Source organism: Octopus sinensis, linkage group LG9 (assembly GCF_006345805.1).
Source record: "Octopus sinensis linkage group LG9, ASM634580v1, whole genome shotgun sequence".
Lineage (NCBI taxonomy): Eukaryota > Metazoa > Mollusca > Cephalopoda > Octopoda > Octopodidae > Octopus > Octopus sinensis.
In genome coordinates, this window is record NC_043005.1 from 96,388,016 (window position 1) to 96,414,741 (window position 26,726).

The 26,726-nt window shown below is 36.0% G+C and overlaps 2 protein-coding genes across 11 annotated transcripts in view; one reads left to right on the forward strand and one right to left on the reverse strand.

The window, feature by feature from the left end:
- Positions 1 to 1,606: 1,606 nt before the first annotated feature.
- Positions 1,607 to 15,975, reverse strand: LOC115215690 (DNA-3-methyladenine glycosylase-like). Of its 8 annotated transcripts, none has more exons than XM_036506197.1 (3): positions 15,944 to 15,975; positions 5,781 to 6,186; positions 1,607 to 2,322 (listed from the first exon to the last, which is right to left on the reverse strand). In XM_036506197.1, exons 2-3 carry the CDS (start codon positions 6,169 to 6,171, stop codon positions 1,976 to 1,978), a joined length of 738 nt encoding a protein of 245 aa, XP_036362090.1. In that variant the 5' UTR covers positions 6,172 to 6,186; positions 15,944 to 15,975; the 3' UTR covers positions 1,607 to 1,975. The 8 variants fall into 8 exon arrangements, with proteins under 8 accessions (XP_036362090.1, XP_036362092.1, XP_036362085.1 ...); XM_036506199.1 differs by lacking the exon at positions 15,944 to 15,975 and adding an exon at positions 12,554 to 12,664 and having other exon boundaries at positions 5,814 to 6,187; XM_036506192.1 differs by lacking the exon at positions 15,944 to 15,975 and adding an exon at positions 12,554 to 12,664 and having other exon boundaries at positions 5,781 to 6,187.
- Positions 12,685 to 26,726, forward strand: part of LOC115215848 (inactive rhomboid protein 2-like) — a 68,154-nt gene continuing 54,112 nt past the window's right edge. Inside the window, exon 1 of one of the 3 annotated variants that reach the window (XM_029785186.2) lies at positions 12,685 to 12,867. The gene's annotated coding sequence lies outside the window, so the exon portion shown is untranslated. Of the gene's footprint in view, positions 12,868 to 14,411; positions 14,496 to 20,631; positions 20,766 to 26,726 lie in introns of those variants that run through there. The other 2 variants (XM_036506191.1, XM_036506190.1) reach the window with 2 other exon arrangements.

A 26,726-nucleotide genomic window follows, 5' to 3' on the forward strand; every position in this document is an offset into this window, starting at 1 on the left:
CTGTATGGTGCCGCTCTGTCCAGAATGCTTCATGTCACGTTGAAAGGTGGGGTTTCCTTTTCTTTTAGTTCTCAGACATATTTTGCTAGGCTGGTCCTCTTCCTATTATCTGGGTATTTAAATGAATTTTTATGCGAATAAAATTGCGTTTTAAACAAATTTTCCGAAGCCCCTGTATATGTCTTGTATTCCGATGAGCCTTCTATTTGTACCTTGGCTCTATAAACTACCCCTTTTACTAGACATTTCCCTTCTAACGGACAGGAGGATTCATTTATGCAATTGCATTTCTTAATGGGCTCGGCACCATGTTTAATCTCAATCAGATTCCTATTATGCTGGCTAATGTAAGAGGCAAAATTTCTCCAACAAGAATAGCTAACCTTCAGGGTTCTTCTATTAAATATCCTATAGAATTTATGGTCCTGCTTAAAATGCCTAGAGACTAATTTCAAAAATTCCTTACCTATATTAGTCTTTACGGCCAAATTGAAAGCCGGGTTGAACCACAAAACTTTCCTGGTCCTAGTTCTTCGCGCAGCATTATTATCAGCATTAAGCTGGTTGTACTGGATCTTCTCAGAGAATCCACTATTCCTTAATGCGCTATCGTAATAAGGTGCAGCATTATGGAATGCTGCCTCGTCCGAAGAAATTGAAGATATTCTTCTACCTACATTGCTGACTAAGTTCCTAAGGATAACTGGTGGATGGTTCGAATCTTTGATAATAAACGATAGTTTTTCATTGGGCTTACGGTAAGGTTTAAATCTATCCGACCTTACATTAAAATTTACGTCTAAAAAAATCTACACTATTCAGGTTAGTATCTATTGTAACCCGTAAGCCCATCCTTTGAAAGAAAGCTATAAGGTCCTTCCTACGTCTATCTGATTCATGGCCGTTTAAATTATGGGTGGCTATAAGGCCATAATCCCTATATAAACCTGCATCTATAAACGGGAATTCTATTTTTAGATTATGAAGAATAAAGGCTCCTATGAGCATACATAACTCAGCCCCGTCATATGCCCCATCGGTACATCGAAAAGAGAATCCTCACTCTTCTTAATCTAGGTGGAATCCTCAAAAAAAAGAAGTGATTTCCTCGCATGCATGATAATATCAATTTCCGAGCTATCGATGCCGACATACTGCTTGGCGAAGTCCAATGCCCTTAGGAGTAACGTCCTAGATATTGACGGGTAAAAGTCAATAATATCGAATTGTGTAAAACTGCAATTATTCTTATAGCTAATACCTTTAAACCACTCTATGACAGACTTACTATTCTTCCAAATTCTCAAGTCTACTTCACTATCTAACTTAGTTAAAATACGGTCCAAAATATTTTTGCTAATAATGCCTATCTCAGTTTTAGCCGGATTTATCAATCTACAATTGGGGTTTCTATTAAAATTGGCTTTATGGTCTTTTAGTGTAATAAAAGCTGGCCGTGGGGAAAGATATTCAATCCTATCACTAATCTTAAGATTGTTAGCTATTCCTCTTGCTTCCAAATTCACCTCTTTGTATATATTTGTGTTATCTTTTTTGTATGTATCTGTGACACTATTCGAAATCAGGCGCTTATATATATATATGGGTTAATATATATATATATATATATAGAGAGAGAGAGAGAGAGAGAGATGGGCTTTGTATTATTCCTGCTTAGCCCTTTAGCATTTGGATTACTCTGTCAAATATGAGTGCTTGTTTATTCCCATTGTTTCGAATTAATCCTTCATTATCGCATGACTGACATTTCCATGATGTGATTGTTTATTTTAGAATAACATTGTAGGATAGGTGTGAGAGGCCATATCTAGTCAGTTTGAACATAAAACAGGAAGAATATTTAGGCCCAATGTGGATGGTTTAAGTGCCAAAGGGGTTTTACATTACATGAAAGCCAAAAATGTTCAGAGATTATCTTCTAAGACATTAAAACATTCTCATTTTTCATTTCATTTCAGTTGGCATTTTTCACTGATACATATGGATTATATTTTATGAAAAATCGAAGTGGTTTATTAACCCATATTTCATCCCCAGTTATATTAATTCTTTTGGAAATGTCAATCTCAGAATCTTCCACAGTATCTCCACTTGATAACCATAAACGGTTGCTGGTTATCAAATCTTCTTTGTTGAATGTTTCCTTAGTGACATCAAGAGCCTGACAAAGTTTAGAAGGCCCACTACATAAGTTCTTCTCTTTTATTGGTTTCAAAGGGTTCTTTTTTGAACGCAAACTTTGCATTTTCTCAAGCCCTGATATGGGTTGAAGTGCTCGTATCAAAACAGCACAGCCATCTCCTGCAGAAAACGAATTTTAATTTCAATTAAAAAAAATATTTCTATTGAGGTTTTTATCTTATAAATATGTCTGGTAAAATAGTCAACAATAAAAAATTAACTATTTTGAAATCAACGACATACAGAAAACATATATTAAGACCAAAATTTACAACTAAAAATGGTAGGTCAACTTACACAGTAAAATGACTTTGGAGGACTAAAAATTCCATATGAAATGGAATCCCTAAGTAGGGAGAAGGAGAGAGAGAGAACCATCAGTGTTCCCCACTGCCACTCATTTTGTTAAGTAACAATTAATTGAGTTGAGGTAGTTAACAAAAGAACAAAAAAACAATAACAAAGAATTATCACAAATCCAATTAACATTTACAAGCAGTTTAGTTACAAACTACCATTATCAAGCTTTGCTGCCTATTTCATTAATAGTTTATAAATGTAATGACATATAAGAGAATTATTTTTAAACTGCCTCAGGTCAATTCTTAATCAACAAAATAAACTGTTGTTTAATTGACATTTAATGTTTATTAAGATTCAATTACATATTAACATGATTTTTTGAAAGTTTCTTTTGTAAGAGTTTAATTTTCTTTTTCTCTGGTTTATGACTTTATACCCAAGTCACAAGCAAGAGTGCTACACACAGTGTGGTGAATCTTCATGTGGAGCTGAAATAACTTTTAGTTTTAAAAGTCAATCATAAAATAAGTCACAATACTTAGTGACAGAACAAACTGGCTATAGAGGCGATTCATTGGGTGAGATATTTCTATAATATATACAAGTGTTATATACTTCAGTAATATATGATATGCCTATAATTTATCATAGGCGTAGGAGTGGCTGTGTGGTAAGTAGCTTGCTTATGAATCACATGGTTCCGGGTTCAGTCCCACTGTGTGGCACGTTGGGCACGTGTCTTCTACTATAGTCTCGGGCAGACCAAAGCCTTGTGAGTGGATTTGGTAGACGGAAACTGAAAGAAGCCCGTCGTATATATGTATCATCATCATCATTTAGCGTCCGCTTTCCATGCTAGCATGGGTTGGACGGTTCAACTGGGGTCTGTGAAGCCGGAAGGCTTCATCAGGCCCAGTCAGATCTGGCAGTGTTTCTACGGCTAGATGCCCTTCCTAACGCCAACCACTCCGTGAGTGTAGGGGGTGCTTTTTACGTGCCACCTGCACAGGTGCCAGACAGAGCTGGCAAACGGCCACGAACGGATGGTGCTTTTACGTGCCACTGGTACGGAGGCCAGGCGAGGCAGGCAACGGACACAAATGGATGGTGCTTTTACGTGCCACCGGCACGGGGGCCAGGCGAGTGCGTGTTTGTGTGTGTTTGTCCCCCCAACATCGCTTGACAACCAATGCTGGTGTGTTTACGTCCCTGTAACTTAGCGGTTCAGCAAAAAACACCGATAGAATAAGTACTAGGCTTACAAAGAATAAGTCCTGGGGTCAATTTGGTCGACTAAAAGGTGGTGCTCCAGTATGGCCACAGTCAAATGACAAACAAATAAAAGAGTAAAGAGTATAATATATTATGATAATATTCTAGCTTCGTTCAGTATAACTGTATACTGAATGGTTTAGCATAATGCTAATGAGAATAGTATTAAATTAGTATATGTTATCATCATCATCATCTGTTTTCCATGCTAGCATGGGTTGGACAGTTCGACCGGGGTCTGGTAAGCCATGGAGGCTGCACCGGGCTGCAGTCTGGCTTGGCAACCACTCCATGAATGTAGTGGGTGTTTTTTACGTGCCACCGGCACAGGGGCCAGAGGAGGCTGGCAAACGGCCACTATAGCACTATTCAGTATAACTATATACTGAATGTTTTGTTATAATGCTAATGAGAATAGTCTTAAACAGGATTAAAATACCTTAAAATACCTTAACTAGTATACTGTCTGATAGAAATAGTAAGGTCTAAATATGTAAAAGAAAATAATATCAAGTTGTTGAGATTTATTTTTATTGTAGTAGCAAACAGGTTTAATTCTTGAAAAATTTGAATACAGTCATATTCTCTGAGTAAGGAAAATTCCAATTTTTGAAGTTCATATGGAATTAGTCTACCTACAGCTTTTTCAGACCCTGTGAGACCTATTCCTCTTGAACTCTACATGCTGATGGCTGTAGATAAAACATGAACAATGATGAAATTCCAGAAGTTATGGAGAGGAAATGGTTAGTGTATAGCTTGGAATGCATGGGGGGGGGGAGTGGGTGTCTTGCTTTCTTTCATCTGACACAACATGGATGTAGAGAAAGAAACAAGAAAGTCAGGTGGTCCTGACACAAAGCAATGAAGTTGGAACAATGGTACAGGTTTAATTTTCATTTGCAATGAAGGAAGAATACAACAATGGTTTCAGTTTACAAATAATTGTGAGATTATCATAGTTTTTACTTGTCCTTTTATTTCTGTATTCCATAGGAAAGTAAAATATTTGTACTAAATTGATGGTGATACAACAACATCATCATCATTGTATAACGTCCGTTTTCCATGCTGGCATGGGTTGGACGGTTCGACCAGGGTCTGGGAAGCCAGGAGGCTGCACCAGGCTCCAGTCTGATCTTGCAGTGTTTCTACAGTTGGATGCCCTTCCTAACACCAACCACTCCGTGAATGTAGTGGGTGCTTTTTACGTGCCACTGGCACAGGTGCCAGGGGAGGCTGGCAGTGGCCACGATTGGAACACATCTATATAATTAGTCATTGGGTAAATATTGCAGTGTAGGCAGATAATCTCTGGGAAATTCAAGCCCAAAACTTGATTTCAAGTCTTAGTTATTTCACATAGCTAAAGAATTTGTTAAAGGGATAAGCATAACGCAATAGAATTTTCAATCTCTCCCACATCTATAAACTTAATATCTACATGGAGAGAAGTTAGTTAAATTCTATCCAGTAAGTCAGGCATTTTCTTTCTCTCTTCTTCACAATCCGAATGCACTTCAGTTTAGAATGTCTGTAAACTAAATCTATATGAAATAAAAATTTACTTTGCATTCACAAACCCTTGGCATATTTTACTCCCCACTCCTTCATTTCAACTCTCAGACACACAATCAAGAGAAACATTTGTAATTCATAGATGTCTTTAATCAGTTAACTATTCAGGACCCCTAGTGAAACCACTGAGCACCCCTGTCACACTGCCAAATTCTGTTCTAAATAAAAAAAGGTTTGTCTATATTTCATCTCATGGTATGTTTGAAACCCTTACGTGATCACTTGGCCACCAAGAAATAGCAGCTAAATCACATCCTACCATTTTAGAAAAGCAAAGACGCTGTAGCTAGTGTAGTTATAGAGTCCTAGATATACTATGCCTGAAACTGAAATAGGATTTTCTTGCCTGGAATTCCTTTGATCAGTAATATGTTAAATGAGAGCTAACCTGGAAATAAACAACATCAATAGGAAGGAAATCTTACCAGAACTTGAGATATTCATACAACTGTACATACCATATATGGTATACACATAAAGAGTTCCTGGAGGCATGAACATAGCTTCAGTCCGTTTTGTTCTTCTATTGTTGTAAGAATGGGAACATGCATCTTCAATGCCACAGTATGCTTCTGTTTCCACTATTTTACCACAAACCTGAGAGCCATCATCGAATGCTCGTACAATATACTTGCCAAGAAGAGCTCTGCTAAGTTCTACACATTCTTTTTGGTAGAAAGTGCCTATAAGCCTAAGGCATGGATCAAACAGTTTTTCAATGCTTGAAGAACTTTCCTCCTTGTTTTGTTTGGCAAAATATTTACAAGTGGTTATTTCAGAATCTTTATGCTCAGCTTGTCTCTTTTTTGGTGCCATATTTCTTTGCTTTCACTAAAGACAGCGAGAGATGAAAAGAAAGATATGAGAAAAATGTGAAAGAGAGCGATTGGGAGGAGATGAAAAAGTAGTGAAGACAGATACACACACATAGGTAATATATGATATATCGTTTATTTTTGACAAGTTTTAGCCATTGGACTGAAGCTATGCAGGGGCACTGCCTTGAACAGTTTTAGTTGAACAAGCTGACACCAGTACTAAATTTTTTAAGACAAATATATATTCTATCACTCCACTTTTGCTGAACCACTAAGTTATGGGTTACAGGGATATAAACCAAAATTGGTTGTTACGTGGTGGTGGACAGGGTAAACACAAACACTAAGACACACTCACATATGTATTATATATATATGACTAGACTACCTGTGGCCTGTTGGATCACCAATAGTTAAAGATACCCCAAAAAAGTGTATCTTGGGAGCCCATGGTCCGATTCATGGAAAACTTGTTTTATTCCATTTGTATTCACATTTCTATGGTACCTTACTTTCAAAGCATTTTCCCCATTATGCGCTGGTTTAACTATTTATAAAGGTATCCGAAAAAACTGTGTATCTCGGGAACCTATGGTCTGATTTACGCGAAATGTGTTTTATTCTGTTTGTATTCACATTTCAATGGTACCCTACTTTCAAAGTATTTTCCCATTATGTGCCGGTTTAGCTGTATTAAATTACGGACAAGTGTGCATGCAAGCAAGTAAGCAGTCATAAAGGTGCCCCCCAAAAGTGCGTATCTCAGGAACCAGTGGTCTGATTTATACGAAACTTATCTTATTCCGTTTGTACTCCCATTTCAGGGGCACCTTACTTTCAGAGTATTTTCCCATTATGTGTTGGTTTAACTATAGAAACTATCTTAATTTTGTTAAATATAGCTATTTGTCTGTTCCATTATCAATCCTTACAATGTTCCTTCCTTATATAAAATATGACAATGAGTGTCATTGCCATACAAGTGATCTTTGCTTCCAATCTTCTGTCTGACCCATGCAATTATGTATTATTTAAGGGAAAGAAATTTTTAGCTGTTATTTCTAGCAGATCAAGCAAGCACACAGAAGTCCCCTCAAATATTTCAGGCACAAATTCGATTGTGACCGTATAAAACTATCATTTACACCAAAATATAAGCATTACCCTCAATTACAACAGTTGACAATAATTAAAAGTCATTAACTATACGGTAATAAGGAAATAAAAAAATGGCTCTTGTTAATTTGACAGCTATTATTTTTGCTTGTTTGTAAAGTTAGGTTTAAGATAAGTGTAGTTTTGGTGCCTGAGGCTTTTATTGTTAAAGGAGAATGTGAGGTCTTTATGTAATTAGTGTTGAGTATGTCTAAAAGTTTAATTTCAGGTAATTAAAATGTCAAACCTTATCATACATACATACATACACATTTGTATCAGCCTCTGTGTGTGTGAGAGAGAGAGATAGATAGACAGAGAGATAGAGATAGGGATAGAGAGATAGAGACAGAAAGTGATAGATAGATAGATAGATAGAAAGAGAGAGAGAGAGAGAGAAAGAGAGAGAGAGAGAGAGAGAGGAGAGAGAGAGAGAGAGAGAAGAGAGAGAGAGAGAGAGAGAGAGAGAGAGAGAGAGAGAGAGAGAGAGAGAGAGAGAGTTTAGCTAATTTTATTTGGCCAGTAATATCTTACAAAATTACACAAACACACCATACAGATACAGAGATGCAGTCACTCTCTCTGCAAGAAATATCAGTCAAATCATTCTCAAAATCACAATCTAACATCTTAAAAACAAAGTGATACAGTGGACACTGTTGTCCTGGATACCCCGCCCCCGCCAAAAAATCTGATGAGCATGCACTACATGCCTGTATTCTAGGCGTAACAGCTGGAACTGATGCAACCTACTAGTGCAAAAATTTTCAATATGCACAGGATGGGGGTGGTGTCACCTCCCACCCTAAGGATTTTGCCCATGTGACATTAGTTTTGGTGGGAAAAAACGAAGTCGGATACTTATTTCTAGCAGATCAAGCAAGCACACAGAAGCCCCCTCAAATATTTCAGGCACAAATTCGATTGTGACCGTATAAAACTATCATTTACACCAAAATATAAGCATTGAATAAGTAGAAAACAAGAAATCTTCCATTAGCAATTTATCTGAAGAATTGCTAATGGGAGATTTCTTATAAGTTTTTCTACATGTATATCAATCTAACTCATATTGGTGAAGAAACATACGTAATATGGAATAAACATTATTATTTTGACTGGCATTCGTTGCTAGTGGAGCGCTAAGAGTACCATAGGAGTGAGATCGTTGCCAGAGCAACAAGCTGGCCTCTGTGCCGATGGCATGTTAAACACACCATTTGAGGGTGATTGTTACCTGCGTCACCTTACTAGCACTTGTGTTGGTGGCACGTGGAAAAAAAAAAACATTCGAGCGAGGTTGTTGCCAGTGCCGCTGGACTGGCTCCTGTGCAGGTGGCACATAAAAAGCACTATTTGAGTGTGGCTGTTACCAGTACCACCAAACTGGCCCTCGTGCCGGTGGCACATAAAAGCACCCACTACACTCTCAGAGTAGTTGGCGTTAGAAGGGCAATCAGCTGTAGAAACTCTGCCAGATCAGATTGGAGTCTGGTTCGCCAGACCTCAGTCAAATCGTCCAACCCATGCTAGCATGGAAAGCGGATGTTAAATGGTGATGATTATGGCTTGGTTCCATCCCAGGCCACAATAACAAAGTCCACCTGTCACACTTCTCAGTCCATCATCATTGCCTTGAGGTCCCAGATACATTCCAGGCCAGTGTCTGCAATCAAGTTGTTGATGTGTGATGATGCTTCCCTCTTCTTACATCACCATGAAGTGGGTTCCACAAGAATAATTTGGATGCTTCCAGCAGAGGATGGCACACACAGTGACCTGATAGTCACAGCTGTGTTTGCCCAATCTTCTCATTAACTTTTTGCAGGTCTCTATAAAAGCAACCTATTTCTTTACTACCCACAAGGGGCTAAACATAGAGTGGACAAATAAGGACAGACAAAGGGATTAAGCCAATTACATCGACCCCAGTGCGTAACTGGTACTTAACTTATCGACCCTGATAAATTAAGGCGGCAAGCTGGCAGAAACGTTAGCACGCCGGGCGAAATGCGTAGCCGTATTTCGTCTGCCGTTACGTTCTGAGTTCAAATTTCACCGACGTCGCCTTTGCCTTTCAGGGGTCGATAAATTAAGTACCAGTTACGCACTGGGGTCGATGTAATCGACTTAATCCATTTGTCTGTCCTTGTTTGTCCCCTCTGTGTTTAGCCCCTTGTGGGTAGTAAAGAAATAGGTACTTAATTTATCAACCCCGAAAGGATGAAAAGCAAAGTCGACCTCGGCGGAATTTGAACTCAGAACGTAACGGCAGACGAAATACATCTACGCATTTCGCCTGGTGTGCTAACGTTTCTGCCAGCTTGCCGCCATCTCTATAAAAGCAATCATTTATCATATGCTGCTGCCATTTCACATTTAGGGTCATATGTAACATCCTTGTGTAACATCCATTTAGTCTGTTTGATAATTTCTGTCTCAGTGTCCATGTTTTACTGTCACATAATAGCACTGATTTGATTGTAGCAAATTTTCCAGTTTTCTCTTTTAATACGCAATTACTTTGCAAAAAGTACTTTCTAGTATTTAACAGCATTCTTCAATGTTTCCAACTTTGATATGGATCATAACATCTACGGATATACTTTGGAGAACTAGAAAATGCAGATATGCTTCATGAGAGCACAACTTGCACTATAACTCTATCTACATACTATATATAATACTAGCAGAAATACCCGGCATTGCTCGGGATTACAATGGCATAGTTTGTATATATATTACAATTATGTTGAAACAGTGGAGGCGCAATGGCCCAGTGGTTAGGGCAGCGGACTCATGATCACAGTTTCGATTCCCAGACCGGGCGTTGTGTGTGTTTATTGAGTGAAAACACCTAAAAGCTCCACGAGGCTCTGGCAGGGTGTGGTGGCAACCCCTGTTGTACTCTTTCGCCCCAACTTTCTCTCACCCTTTCTTCCTGTTTCTTGAGTAATGCTGCGATGGACTGGCATCCCATCCAGCTGGGAGGAACACACATGCCACAGAAACCGGGCCCATGAGCCTGGCTAGGCTTGAAAAGGGCACATAAATATAAAAAATATGTTGAAACAAGTGATGTAGGAAAGTGAAGCATTGACGAGAAAACATTTGTGGAGTAAATGATGGGCTCTGTTTGGAGGAATTCAGGCCCTAATCTGTCATGGAAAATTGGAGTTGTGGGGTAAGTGATTTTTGAATGCATTGAAAAGCTGTCAGTGGATATACTCTCCTTTGTGACGGTTGGGACTGCATCTAGCATGACCCATCGCATGGTTGACAGTCGAATGAATGTAGGTGTACATTCCGCAAATGGGCTACAATGGGAGATGGCAACGGGAAAGTGAACTGTTGCAGAAAGCGAAGGGTTGACATTGGATTGCTGGTGTGGCTGTGGAATAAGAAACATAAACTGAGCCACAGACAAACATTCATATACAAAATGTGATGATACTCTCATACATATAGTAAGACAGACATACATAGCTTTTCACCTCACTGGTAGTGGTGGTATAAAATGTCCTTTACTATCGTGTACATATTGAATGTGCAAACACACACACAGACACATACACACTCATATAAAATGTCCTGTACTATAGTTGACAAGAAAGATTATTTCTATGAAATGAAAAAAAAATATCATATGTTGACATATATATGATTTATAATTCTCCTTTGACATAAAACAATGGAACCTTTGTAAGGTGCAGCATTAAATTTTGTTTCGAATATCTGTTCTTTAATATTATTATATTTGATTTGATGGAAGGATGTTTTTTGACTTCCAAACATTTCCAGTGAATAAAAAAAAAGGTATGTCATGAAGGTCTAATAGGGTAAAAAAAAGTTATTAATAATGTGGCAGCAGTCTTCTGAGAATTTATACAGAAATACATGACCCTTGTTAACTGGTCTGGAACCAAGAATGCTGGAAAATTGGTTGTGTGCCTATATATATATATATATATATATATATAAATAATGACTGTACAGACAGCGTGTGTGTAGATAAATTGTAAGTTCACAAACATTGTAGTCTTGCTGCGTAAATAACCAGTTTCGAGTGTTCACTGGTTTAGGCCTTCAGAGAGAAGCAACAGTTTAGAGTAATGAGCAACGAATGAGCAGTTTAGAGTAATGGTCATAATCCCTGGTTGCCATTAGCGGAGTTCAATCTGTTTCAAACAATCGGACAAGTTCTACTAGTCATTTCTTTCTTTATTACCCACTAGGGGCCACGAAGAGGGAACATTACAAAACATGGGGGACATAAAACAATGCGATTAAAATTATGATTAAATGAATGTTAAAATGAAAAAATGATAACATGAAAGCGATGCTAACGGCCCCCTCCTCCAGCATCACTTACCTTTCCGTTTCCTATCACGATTCCAAAGTCTTCACCTCACCTTTCATTTCTCTCTCATACCTCTCATCATATCATCCTTCATATATGCTGAAAAACAATTTATACGTAGTTCATTACACTTGCTCATCAAAGAGCCCATAAGTTCAAAATCGAACACCGCATAGCTTCCGTCCTCATACTCCTGCCATACATTGTCTTCAAAAAGCCTTCTTGCGTTCTCTGTATCCCCCTTCCTCACAACACATAAAAAGTAGGACTAGGGCTTTTGTATGTTCTGTGTGTCTGTTTTCGTTTTTCTTGTAGGCGGGGAGTGGGTGGGATTGCTGTTTGCAGGGGCATGTTCTACTAGTCATTGTGGCGCTGAAAAATGGTCCATGAAGTTGTTTTTTTTAATTTTTAACGACCATATTAAGACGTTGAGCATGTTTTTTTTCTATCTATTTACATATATATATGGAGCAATAAACGGAAATTTGACTCTCTCTCTCTCTCTCTTCTCCATACAAACACAGAGAGAGAGAGAGAGAGAGAGAGAGAGGAGAGATACAGTCAAATTAAATGGACAGTAGTCAAGTAGATGTAGGATATCGTGAAATGAGTCAGTGAGAGAGCAACTACTTGTCCGTTATGCTAGAAATAGCAGCTAAATCTTCCTCGAATCCAGCACTTATATTAAAAAAGGGATACATTGAATAGCCTAGTCGTATTATTGAAAGGGGAATGTCAGCTGTAAATGTTTCGATTAAGGGCATGCCCAGTCACAGAATGACAGTTGACATCGGGTTAAAAAAAACAAACAAATGTATTAGAAGCAGTACTCAACAATCGTCTTAAGAATAGTAGTTATTGTAGCGGCAGTTGTAGTAGTGGATGTAGAAGCAGTAATATTGGAACTTGCATGTCAATGAGAGCCCATTGCTGTCCTGAGATGAATAGATAGTGGGAGGGAGGGTGAGAGAGAGAGAGAGAGAGACTGAAAGAGAAAGAGAGGGTGGGCGGAGGTGAGAGAGAGAGAGAGAGAGAGTGAAATAAACAAGGCGTCACTATTTCCTCGTTAGAAACCCAGTAATGGTTGCTTGCTCTTGTTCACAGCACATTAGATACCTGTTCTAATTAAAGAAAAAAGAAAAAAAAAAAGGGATAATATTTTTCTCGTCTTTCGCAGAGGTAAGTCTATTGTCTTTCGTTTCCACCCAAATTACTTTCTAATGTCCCGATTTATCACAAATCTTTCATTATTACCTTAGTTGAATTAAATAGCGGTAAACTTTCCTTCACTGCCTTTGTTATAATTGATAAAGGTAAACTTCCTTAAAATGTTTTAGTTACTGATAGAAGTATAAATCAGACTTTTTATGTTTTAGATACCATATCTGGAAATGTGCAGGTGAGCTTAGGAGATATTACAATAATTAGAAACGACCTTTTTAGAGTTGAAATACCTGATTTCTCCCCCACTTCCTCTTTACATGTATCAACAAAACCCTCTTGGCTTGGATATACTTTTTAACTAAAGGCCGATTTATTAAATGACCAGTAATTATCTCGGTCATTCTTTCTCATGTATAAATTGAAACCAATAAGTAATTAATAAATTACTTAAATTGTATTAGTTTCGGTTCTTCATACCAATGTATATCTAGTTTTTCTCCAGGTTGCTAGCTTATTTTCATTTAGTCCTAGGCCAGCTCTAATTGACGAAACGTATGATCAATGGTGAGCCTGCCAATCGTGCCCATCCCATTTTAGCAATAGAGGTAAACATTAAAGTAAACCGAACAATTACCCCTAAATTGTTTACTAATAGCGGCCTCTCCATTTTGGATAATGATAGAGGCAAACTTTCCTCTCCTCACATGATAGATTTCTTTAAAACATGGTATCTTATTAAACTCATCCACTGATCACATAAGCACAAAACATATATCGCCACACAACCTAAAGAATGTTGGATTTCCTTACTCATCTCTACTCTTTTCTTTCTCTCTCTATGTGTACAAATACATTGATACATACATACATACATACACACTTACGTGTGTATGTATCCAGTATATATATATATATATATATATATATATGTGTGTGTGTGAATGCATATATTTTTTTTATTAATCGAGATCGGATTGTTTCATGTACTGGAACGAAACTCTCGACCTTTGAGTCACCGTAACGTCTACTGATTATTAATAAACATCAATATATATATTCTCATGTTTTGAATCATTTTCCTGTTTGCATCACCAAACACCACACACACACACACACACACACACACACACACACATGCATGTATGTTTTTATGTTCAGTTATATATATATATAACAAAAAACAATTTTTCATTAATCAGAAGGGTTACTCTATACTTTTGTAGAGTACAAATTTAATTATTCTTAATATTAATTGGATAGTGACTTCGAAGTTTCGGCCAGCTAAATCATCGTCGGACTGTATAATAATATTGAGGGTGAGGAGTGAATGAGCGCACAAAAGCGAGAAACTCCAAGTAGCACCAAAGTGAATCATCAACTTCTGTGTCTTTGTGTGTGCAAATAAATACTCACATACATACATATGCCTCACATCTCTCTCTAACACACACACACACACTTACACACATGTATGTATGTGTGTATATATATATACATACACATTTGAAAAAAACATTTTGAAGTGGTGTATTTTTGAGTGGGGTGCAAAAGGAAGTCTTGTCATATATATATAGTTGGTGATATCATATAGTAAGTAGGTGGAAAATTTAATCAAGCGAAAGAAAGTTTTTTAGTACTGATAGGTAAGAATGAAATTAATATTTAATACAAAGTTGAGTGTAAGTTGCCACTCGGAGTCCCCCGTTCGCGATTCTCAGGCGACTTGTTACTTGAGGGTTTGGGATTGTGTGTGTATGTAGGTGTATTTTTTAAACATCGCGAAATTTGAAAATAAGTTCTTTCACGAAGTTGCTCAAATACATATATACATACATACATGCACACACACATACATACACACGTACATACACACATACATACATATACACATACATACACACATGCATTCATTCACACATACATACATACATTCACACATACATACGTTCATACACACGCACATACACACATACATGCATACATACACACATACATGCATTCACACATACATATATACATTCATACATACATACATACATACATACATTCACACATACATACATACACACGTACATACACACATACATACACACATACATACACACATACACGCATTCACACATACATACATGGATACATGCAAGTTTACAAAATTAAAATTTGTTACATTCATATTTGAAATCGCCAGACCGAATTCGTAGTCTAAGACACTGCGTCATGATATTGAGTCCTTTATTTAGTTCCGCTACCTTTGTTCCCACGAACATGTGCACCATCCTTTATATTTATTTCTAAAGCTATGGTATCGTAAACAACACATAACTTAATATATAATAAACTTGAAGGGCGTACTTCACTTAATTAAACTTAATTTCTAAAATGGAACATGTCTGGGGAAAAGGAAAAGACGTGCGTATGTTAGGTATTACTTTCATGAAAAGGTTCCTCCAGAATCGTGGATCAGTTGCCTGCATATAGATATACATAGCTGTGTATGACTTCATACATTGTATATATCCAATATATGAATATGCTTATGTGCACAATGATTATTTTAAACTCTAAAAGGCTTCCTGTTTTCAAATATGTATTTTCCTTTGACCATTTCTACTGTATATATTCACAAAATTCTGTTTTACACACATAACCCCCGCCCATCCCCGATTAGCCGATGTTACATCATTTACATCCATGCTATAAATATTTTGATCATGACATGTGAGCCTTGTCACGGCTCTTTAGTTTATTCCAACAACCATTGTGGATATTTGACCATGCTATAGCAATGTTTTGTGTTGGTGTTCGTATTTGTTTTACAAAATGTATCGGTGACTCAGCTTGTTGCCTTTTTCATTGAAGACATGCATCAATAATGTCTGAGTATAAACGGATCCAAAGATATTACAAACCGTTTCTTAATGAATCATACAAATGTCTTTTCTCTCTTTCTTGATTTACCAATATGTATTTCCCGAAAATAATCTCTGACAGTTTCAAATATAATTAATTAATTATTTAAACCAAAACTAATTCTAATTAACTACACAATAAATTAAAACCTTGCAAAAATATACAACATAAACATAATTACCTCACTTAGCGTCTAATTACTTGGCCTGTTAAATTCATTTATAATGTTTATATAAAAATGTGCATGACAAGTATTCATTTCATATATGTATGTATTTTATACAATGTCCAATACTTGTGTGTGTGTATGTGTATGTATATAGTCGTTTAAGAATCCATAAGTCAGGACAAAGGCACTCGTTTGTGGATATATTTAATCAACGTATATTTATTTTCCATTCTGCCATTTCTGAGAAGCAGTTATTAGAAATTTGTCTGATTATCTAATATCAAGTGTGAAACCAATTGCTTAATGGATCTTAAGACTGTATACACCATTTAACGTCCGTTTTCCACGCTGGCCTGGGTTGGACAGTTTGACAGGAGCCGGTAAGACTGGGGGCTGCACCAGGTTCTGTTGTCTGTTCTGGCATGGTTTTCTACGGCTGGATGCCCTTCTTAATGTCAACTACTTTACAGAGTTCACTGGGTGCTTTTTACATGGCACCGGCAGCAGTGCTTTTTATGTGGCACCATACACTGATTATATTATATATGTATATATATATATATAAACCACCTTTTATCAATTCAAAATGAATAATTAAATTACACCATCTAGAAAATTACAAATAATAGAAAAGTTAAAATTAAAATAACAATTAAAAAGTAAAGATTAAGTAAATTACAAGAATAATATAATATATATAATTGGTACTTTTTAATTGTTATTTTAATTTTAACTTTTCTATTATATGTAATTTTCTAGATGGTGTAATTTAATTATTCATTTTGAATTGATAAAAGGTGGTTTTTTTCTAATATTCTATATATATTATATTGTGTGGAATTTAATTTAGTATTTCTAAATTGAATTCTTTTTCCTTGTAAGTTTGGATTTTATTCCCTCAAATAATGATTATGTATAATATATATATATATCTGTATATCATCTCTCTCTCTCTCTCTCTCTCTCTCTCTATATATATATATATATATATATATATATCTGTATATCATATATATATATATATCTGTATATCATATATATATATCTGTATATCATATATATATATCTGTATATCATATATATATATATCTGTATATCATATATATATATATATATATATATATATATATATATATCTGTATATCATATATCTGTATATCATATATATATATATATATATATAGTTATCCGTATAATGAAGGGTAAATTAATTAATTTGGAAAAATTATCAATTACACCAAGTAGTCTTCGGCATGTAAAAGCCTCATTCGAGGAAAATTTAGTAATACTAAGCAATAAGGGTTTAGCAACGAGTTGCCTTACCACATACCGAATTTAGAAATAGCAGTCAAAGGGTTATAGCTATTTCTTCTTCAAAGGGTTATAGCTATTTTAGTAGAAGAAATAGCTATAACCCTTTGATGCTATTTCTAAATCGGTATGTGGTAAGGCAACTCGTTGCTAAACCCTATTGCTTAGTATATATATATATATACTGTATATCATATATATATATATACTATATCATATATATATATATATATATATATCTGTATATCATATATATATATCTGTATATCATCTCTCTCTATATAAACGGCAGTTTGTCTGTGTGTGTTTCTGTGTGTCTGTTTGGTTGTACCCTCACCCTGACCACTGCTTTCAACCGATTCTGATGAAACTTGACACACACATAGCCCAATGTCATAATTCAAAACTAACGCAGCGAAAATTTTGAAAAGTTCCCCCAGTTCTGAAAAAAATCGATAAATTCGACATGGGGTCGAGAATCAGAAACACAAACCACAGACTGTCTAGGGGACGCAACTCGACCTTTTTTAACTCAAAAAAAATTTACCATCATTTTTTTCCCATTATTTTGCTATTTTTTGGCTATAACTCTCTAAAAATGCTTTATAGTTATTTCCCTTACAAACCTGAGCAACGCCGGGCGATACTGCTAGTATATATATATATATATATCTGTATATCATATATATATATATATCTGTATATCATATATATATATGATATACAGATGGCTTATCTGGAAAAGCAGCTTAGACCCTACTACATGTCTAAATACAAGGACAGAGGTTTTTGGATCATGCCCACATGTGACTAAGTTTCTGTTACGTTTTTGGTCCCCTAAATAAAACAGATAGAACATGCTTTCTATGTTATGTCCCAAGAAGAATTTATATATTTTTATATATTTTTTATGTATTTTTATATAATTTTTATGACGAAAAATGCGAGCGATGTATAAGTACGCAGGCAAGCAGAGTTATAACAGAGTAATTTTCCTTTATTTAACGGTATTTTTTCATAACGTTTTCAAATAGCCAGATAACCGAAGAGATGGTGTTGTGGATTTCCACTTCGGCATCTGAAACTCAGAGTTTTATCTTGACTACCGAGTAATGTAACATATTGTATAGATAAATTTCCTCTATTTACATAATATTGAGGTCTCTTTCTTTCTTTTGTTATCTTACCGTTTTATCAATATATATATATATATAATATCTGTATATCATATATATAATATATATATATATATATATATATATATATATATATCTGTATATCATATATATATATATATATCTGTATATCATATATATATATATATATATATATCTGTATATCATATATATATATATCTGTATATCATATATATATATATATATATATGTATCATATATATATATATATATATATGTATATCATATATATATATATATATATGTATATCATATATATATGTATATCATATATATATATATATATATATGTATATCATATATATATATATATATATGTATATCATATATATATATATATATATATATGTATATCATATATATATATATATATATATAGTATATCATATATATATATATATATATCTGTAATTATATATATATATATATCTGTATATCTATATATATATATATATATATATATATATATATATATATATATATATATATCTGTATATCTATCTATATATATATATATCTGTATATCATATATATATATATGCCTGGCCCTGTGCCGGTGACATGTAAAAGCACCATCCGTTCGTGGCCGTTTGCCAGCTCTGTCTGGCACCTGTGCAGGTGGCACGTAAAAAGCACCCACTACACTCACGGAGTGGTTGGCGTTAGGAAGGGCATCCAGCCGTAGAAACACTGCCAGATCTGACTGGGCCTGATGAAGCCTTCCAGCTTCACAGACCCCAGTTGAACCGTCCAACCCATGCTAGCATGGAGAACGGACGCTAAATGATGATGATGATGATGATGATATATATATATATATATATAATATATCTGTATATCATAGATAGATATATATATATATATATATATCTGTGTATCATATATATATATATATATATATATATCTGTATATCATATATATATACCTGTATATCATATATATGTGTATGTGTGTGTGTGAATATGTGTCATACCTCACCTTTAACCGTCACTTATTATCTACGGTCAATTCCCCACACCCATCATGACTCAATTACTATAGCCACCACTTCATACATCTGACTTCCATCTCTGTCTCCTTCCACTCTTCCACCCAGCACATCATCTCTCTATTTTCTGATCTATCTACAGGTTTATTATACTACTACTACTACTACTCTACAACCCTTTCTGAACTGTCACTTAACTCGTATCCTCTCATACTTGAGCATCTCAAATCCTGACATCAAGCTACTTCTCCCTCGACTGCAATCCCATTCAGGCGAGGGAGTTTCTTTTACTTTGTATTGCAAGTTATATGGGGACCTCACTAACACCAATGTCATGAAGAAGAGCACCCAATACACAGTGTAAGAGACTAATGTTAAGAAGAGCATCCAGTCATAGAAACCATGTTAAAGCAGACATCGAAGCTTGACTGGCCTGCAGCTAAAATGATTCCTGTCATACCATCCAACCCATGTTAGCATGGAAGAATGGAGGATGTATATTAAATGATGATAATATGTATGTGGGTCTGTGTCTCTATATAATCAAATGAATAACAGATGATAGATAATTGTCAGCTCATTACAGCTGTTTCTTATGCATATTTATATTGGCTGCTGCATAAATCTCAAAGGGTGCTTATGCAACGATTATTCATCTTTTAAATTAAGACATAGGGCTGGCAGGATGTCTCTAGCCACAAAAATTTGGGAGATTAAGGACGATAATGTTAAATTTGATAGAGTTGGGACATTATTAGGGTCACTAAACTGTTCTTAAACAGTAGATACAGATGCAGACTTTACTGCATGGGGCTTTTTGAAATTTTAAGGAGATCTAATAGTGAAAGTCTACTAAATAATAAACTAGACCTTTATCTTTCCTGTATCCATAAAGCTACCTGCACATTTAAATACTTTAAGGACATTAAACAACCCCTATAATAGCCCCCAACCTAGGTCCAATCTAATTTACTCCCTCTTTTGCTGACCCTTTCGTTTATCGATTTACTCATTCATTTCTGAGTCCTTCTGGTCTCGTTTTCCCTTTACCTTTTAACTGCTCTTACAATACATACATGGTATGCTACATTGAAGGAAGAACTAACCATTCTATCCGTGGTGTACCTGGTATTATGCAGTAGCAATGACAGTGATACTTAACCTCTGGTAGCAGCCTGCACACCCTAGCCAGTTTGTTTCCATTCCTACTAGGTATGTATTCCTTACATCAGCATACAGTCTTTTGAGCAGCATTTGTTAAATAGTAGATAGAACACACTATCCAAACCTCTCACCCACGACTATTGTTTCGAGTTGCTTTACCTAATTCACACAAAGGTAATTATACCAATCCAATTTTGATATCATCGCCACCTGTTTAACATTCCATATTGTTAATCATTAGACTACTGCCTACTGCTGGCTTTCCTTGATATCCGATCTGCTAATTCCTCAAACTCTGTACTAAGTATAGTTCATTTAAGCTCCTTATTGATAGGTTGCACTCTACTATAACTTCAGTTCCATAAAAGTTAGATCTTGTTATTTGATTGCCTTTGTACCCTCCCCTTACTTTCAACCAATGTCCACTGAATACCCCTAAATCTTGTCTATCTCTGTCCCCCTCCCTTATATCACTAGCTAGAGATTCTTATACCCTGACCCTATTGCCTGATTGGCTTGTATGCTTTTACTTTTCATTTTTCCTTCACTCTTATGTTTGATTTATTTATCGTTTATTTTTTGCTTTATCCTTAATTTATTTTATGACCTCTCCTTACTTCCCACTGCTCTAAGCCTACTATAATAAATTATCACCTACACCTCACTCCAGTCTGCCTATGATCTAGTCTAGCAGACTCCTCCTCACCTCAATCACTGACCTTAGAGATCATATTACACCCTTTCAAGAACTATATTCTTAACCTGAAGGGCCAACATAGTTGGTCATTCTCCCATATCATAGTTGATCTCCATAGACTCCATCCACACATCCCTCCTCTATTCTTGGAATATTCTTTTGTTTTGTAAAATTACTTTTCATCTGATGATTACGGGCCTTTTATAATGGAGTAATGTTCTCATTCTACTATTAAAAAGTTATGTAAGAAACAGCTGTAATGAGCTGACAGTTATCCATCCTATGCTATTATTCATTTGATTATAATACACCAAGGAAATTTATGACTTGTCAGATACCCTAGAGCAGGGGTGGGCAACCTTTTTTGAGAGTGCTTGCCAAAACTGGCAAAATCTCTGACACAAAATTCTTGCACGTGCCAACCAAATTTTTTGGAGAACTACTTAAGAAAGTAGATGTGAAGAACTCTTTTAATAAATGATAAAAAAAATCATCATAGGGTAGTAAAACACAGTATATAATGATGGGAAATGTATTCATTCACCTTCAAAGTTACATCTAAACAGCAATGAACTTTTGCCACTTTTAAAAGACATCAGATGAAATATCAGTCTGACAGAAAACTTGCAGACAACCTTTGCCACTTTCAAAAGAAAACATCAGTCAGATGAAATATCAGTTTGACAGAAAACTTGCTGACTCCTTTCACTATACATGTATATATACAGTATTATCAGTGGGTCTTCTGCTGCTGCATCACTGATGACACAGATTTTGTATCGGGGTTTATATTTCATAACCTTCAGAGATATGCATGTCCTACTAGTTTCATCTGTCAGGTTACTCCTATTACAAGACTTAACAAATTTGATCACTGAGAACAAGGATTCAGAGGAATATGTTGATAAAAACATGGAAGTTTGTGCTGTTGCAAATTTTTTTTAACTGGAAAAATTTTCTGGAATGGCATCCCAAGTTCTTAATAATTTGTTTTCCACACTCCTCTCTGGTACTCCTGTCACTAATCGCTTTTCTTCACTATTTTTTAAGTCCACTCTAAGATCAATAAATTTTTGCTTCCAAATTGAGCTACTTTGAAATTCAATCAACTGCATTTCAAAAGCAACCATTTCTATCCATGAAATCATTTGTATGTTTAGTTCTTCCAGTTTGATAATGTCTGGGAACTTCATGAATTTTGGTGTTTCTTCCAGTTCCCTGAATTTAGCAAACCTTGTAAAATACTGCTCAAAAAGTTGACATTGTAATGTTCTGTCATCTTTTGAGAGATCATTGATGTATCTCTTTAGGTTTGGGAAGTATCTAAATCTCTCATTGTCCATATCCTTCTTAAAAACTTCTACCTTCATTTCAAAAGCCTTTATGTAACCAAACATAACATCAAGTGTAATTTAACATTGAAGTCATTCAAATGTTCACAAAAATCTGCAAAAAACACCAGTTTACAAACCTACACGATGTCAGACAGTTCTTGATGAGAAACATGTTGGTCATTCAAAAAAAGCTTTATCTCATTTATGCATTCAACAATCGTTTCAGAACCAAACCTCAGCTAAGCCATCAAACATTGTTGTACATTTTCAGTCCTTTATACACCGATTCTACCTCATTCAGTAAAACGTGACATTATTTAAAGCCTGAGCAGAAATGTAATTCACAACCTTGGTAACAGTCTGCATCATTTCCTGAAGTTCCTTCGGGCCCGCTTTTGCACATAAAACCTCCTCGTGTAAGATGCAATGAAAACCCATCAGTGTGGGGACCCAACCTAGGCCCCCATATCTACGGCGTTCGCTGCTGGAATAAAGAGTGGTTGGAGATCACGCGGTCGTTAGCCTCAAATTGCCAGGTCTGGTCGGTGTTTGTGAGAGATGCAACATTGAGGATGAATGAAGCCAGCTCAACCCAGGTGAATGCTGTCTCAAGTCAAGTCAATCAGTGTGTGACCAACTTCTTTTGCAAACAGGTTTATAAATCCTACCTTCTCACCAGTCATGCTGGGAGCACCGTCTGTTGTGATGGATACTACTTTTGAAATGTTAGTTTGTTGAGAAGAGAATTCGTTCACTGCTTCTTTACATATTTCAGCCCCAGTAGTATGCTCAGGCAGTGTTAGAAGGGCAACCGTCTCTTCACATATTTCATCACCATCACAAAATCGAGAAAAAGTGGCTAACCTAGCTGATGATGTAATGGCCGTACTCTGAACTTTCATCAATACAAATAGAAAAAACCTACATGAAGTCAAATCTTTTGTCAATTGTTCAGAAGTGTTCTTCTCCAACTTAAGTATTCTATACTTAACCGTTTTCCTACTTACAGACAATTCTTTAATGCACTGAATAATCTTTTCCTTTTCTGTAAAATTGTCAAAAAGGAAATTTGCACACTCTAGCCAAGCTCCTTTAATATTCTCCTCATTACTGAGTGGCTTTCCATGCTGAGCAATTACTTTTGAAACCTCAAGACTAGCAGCAGCTAAGTTGGAACTGGTTTTACCCGAGATAAAGCTTATAAAAGTATCAGTCTGTTTTTTTGTTTTGCTGAGTTCAGGAGAAAATAATTCTCCTTGTTCCTCTTCAGTTTAATTGCTTAAGTTCTTATGAACACTTTGAAAATGCTTTTTTTACAGAAGGAGTTCTATAAACAACAGTTTTGGAACAGGAAATACATAATGCTTTATTGTTTTTCTTAATCCTACCAATCTTTTCAGTCTAGTATTTTTGAAATTCTGTAATAACCTCTTCCGTTGAATGACATCATTTCTTAGCTGGGGGTCCTGACATTCTGCACAATGTATAAAGGGCTGACAAAAAAAAAGAAAAGAAAAGAGAGAGAGAAATAATGATATACATGAAAAAGGAGGAAGAAAAGTAAAATGTCTTTAAGTGATTAATAAGTTTGATTAAACCACTTTACTTTTTATTAGTTTTTTAATTAAAGTAAACAAAAAAAAATTAGTTTGCTATCCACACAAAACGGTAGGGTGGGCGTGGTGCAAACATAAGTAAAGAAAAGACAAAACATGCAACAAATCACGACATGACTACCCAGACTTGCATGAGGGCTGAATTTAGCGGCATCGACCTGCAGCCCTTTAAATATGATTTAGTCACTTGAACATTGGTGGACATCAAATGATCTGCACAACAAAAATTACAATACAGTACTAGCTCATTTATTAGAAATTGTCAAAAATGTCGTGATATTATTGTACACAAGCTGTACAAGTATATTTACTGTATTCATAAGTCAGGACAAATAGCATGATAGGAAATCAAGGAAGAACTGCATAAATGTAAGTATATTTTTCAATTTATGTTTAATATACAGATCAGATCTGTATTACAAAGAAACATTCTAGAAAACTTATCTATTCTTACAAGGATTTCTAATCTGACCAGATATACATACTATGGAACTTGTTTTACACTTGTTTAGGCAGCATAATCAAATCTGTTGTTATACAAGATTAGTATCAATCAAATCTACAGTCACAAGATATAATAAAACCATGCAGATGGCACCCCTATGCCACTGATGCCCACTAGCATAGCTGGTCCACCTCATCTCTCTTAGAAGCCAAAGCTAGGGTTAAATTTAAGCAAAATAGACTAAGAATCTTATGAAGTTGAAGTACCAACTACTGGCAAGTGCATTGTTAACATGATCTATGGGCCACCCAGTGAACTAGTGTGGCAGACACAAGAATTTGAAGTTCCTGCTTGTAAATTAGTGCAGATCATAAGAGGATCTGAACAATCAGTGTCTGGAAAATTGGCGTAGATCTTGTTTATCTGTCAATGTATGTGTGTGTGTGTATGTATATATGTGTGTATCTATATGTGTATGTATATGTGTGTGTGTATATATGTAAATATATGTTTGTGTTTATATATATATTCTGACTCCATAGCTTCTATGCAACCCATGGAAGCCACCTGGATGTTGCCCAATATGTTCATTGAAGTCACCAGCCACGAAGAGAAGAGTCACTGTCATTTGTTGATGAGGTAGTCTGCAAATGGGTGTCATTAAGTCAATCTTTCTCATCATCTGACACTACGGTTGAAGAGTGCAGACAGGACAAAAATAACAGTTGCTGTTCCACTTTGCAAATTTAGTTTAAGCTTAAGTATCCTCTCACACACTCTGACTGCCTTATCAACCCATTTCTCAACAAGAAGTATGCTCACACCACCAATCCTATTACTATTACCGACACAGAAGAAGGTCCCCTCCACCTTACTTCTTGAATGCAACATACCTACATGCCTTTGCTCCAGTATCTTGACAATCTCACCAGACCTACCTTTCAGTTTGTCCTTTCTCTAAGGGTGAAGAAGGGAACAGGTGGATGGGAGACAGCATTCTGCATCTAAAAGGTTTGTATTGACGTTTGCCAGGCATATCATATAAGTTCATATGGGTTATCTTACACTTCACACTTGCTGCATCAACCAGAAGAAGAGGGTGAGTTATACACTACTGTTTATACAAGGATGAAATAGCACTGAAAATTAACTCCACTTGCCACATCTACCAGAAGAGGAGGATGTAGTATACAAGATAAGATAAATAAAATAGAGCCAATAATTGGCCCATTGGTATGTATACTTGTCATATCTCTGATGCTAGCAAGCTAGCAATGCTGTTTTTATCTTATTGTAGTAGTGGTAGTACTACTGTTGCTGCGAATGGTCTAATGTCAACGGGAGGTGGAAGAAAGCTTTCTGTACAGGTTTCTGATATAGAAGGGAGGTTCCAAGAGAAAGACTTCCTGTATAGGTGTGGGATGGGAGGGTACATTGTGAACTACAAAGTCACATGGTTGCAACTTCTAAAAAAAAGTGAAACTTCTAAAAATGGAACTGACAAATGCATGATAAAACAGCATGAGAGGGCATGATAAACATTCAACAAAATAGCATGGGAAGGCAGGATGTATATCTCTGTATATATTGGGAGTATAGATTATTTATTTGCATAATGACTGTCTCAGGAAAAAATAAAACGTTATTATTTTTTGAGATATATTCAAATTTGTGTCTGTTTGTCTTCATGACATCTGTTGATCTCACTTGATGAACCCATCTTTAGCCTTGATGATATCCTCCAGGTGACCTTGGAACCAGCCACAGGCCATTGTCACTATCTCCTGTTTTAGGCCCCTGAAGGCCCTGGTAATCCTGGCTCTCAGCTCATCCTTTGTGTTGCAGCTGGATTGGTTGGTCTCTCTTTCCACTGCACCCCACACAAAGAAGTCAAGGGGATTGCAGTCAGGTGAGTTAGGAGGCCAAATGTCAGGTGTTGTGTGATCGAAGGCTGATGTGGTTAGAGTGCAGAGTCTTGCTGTCACATGTATGGCCTCCCTGTAGCTACCCAGTCGATCCAGGGCTGCACCACCTTGCTCAGGG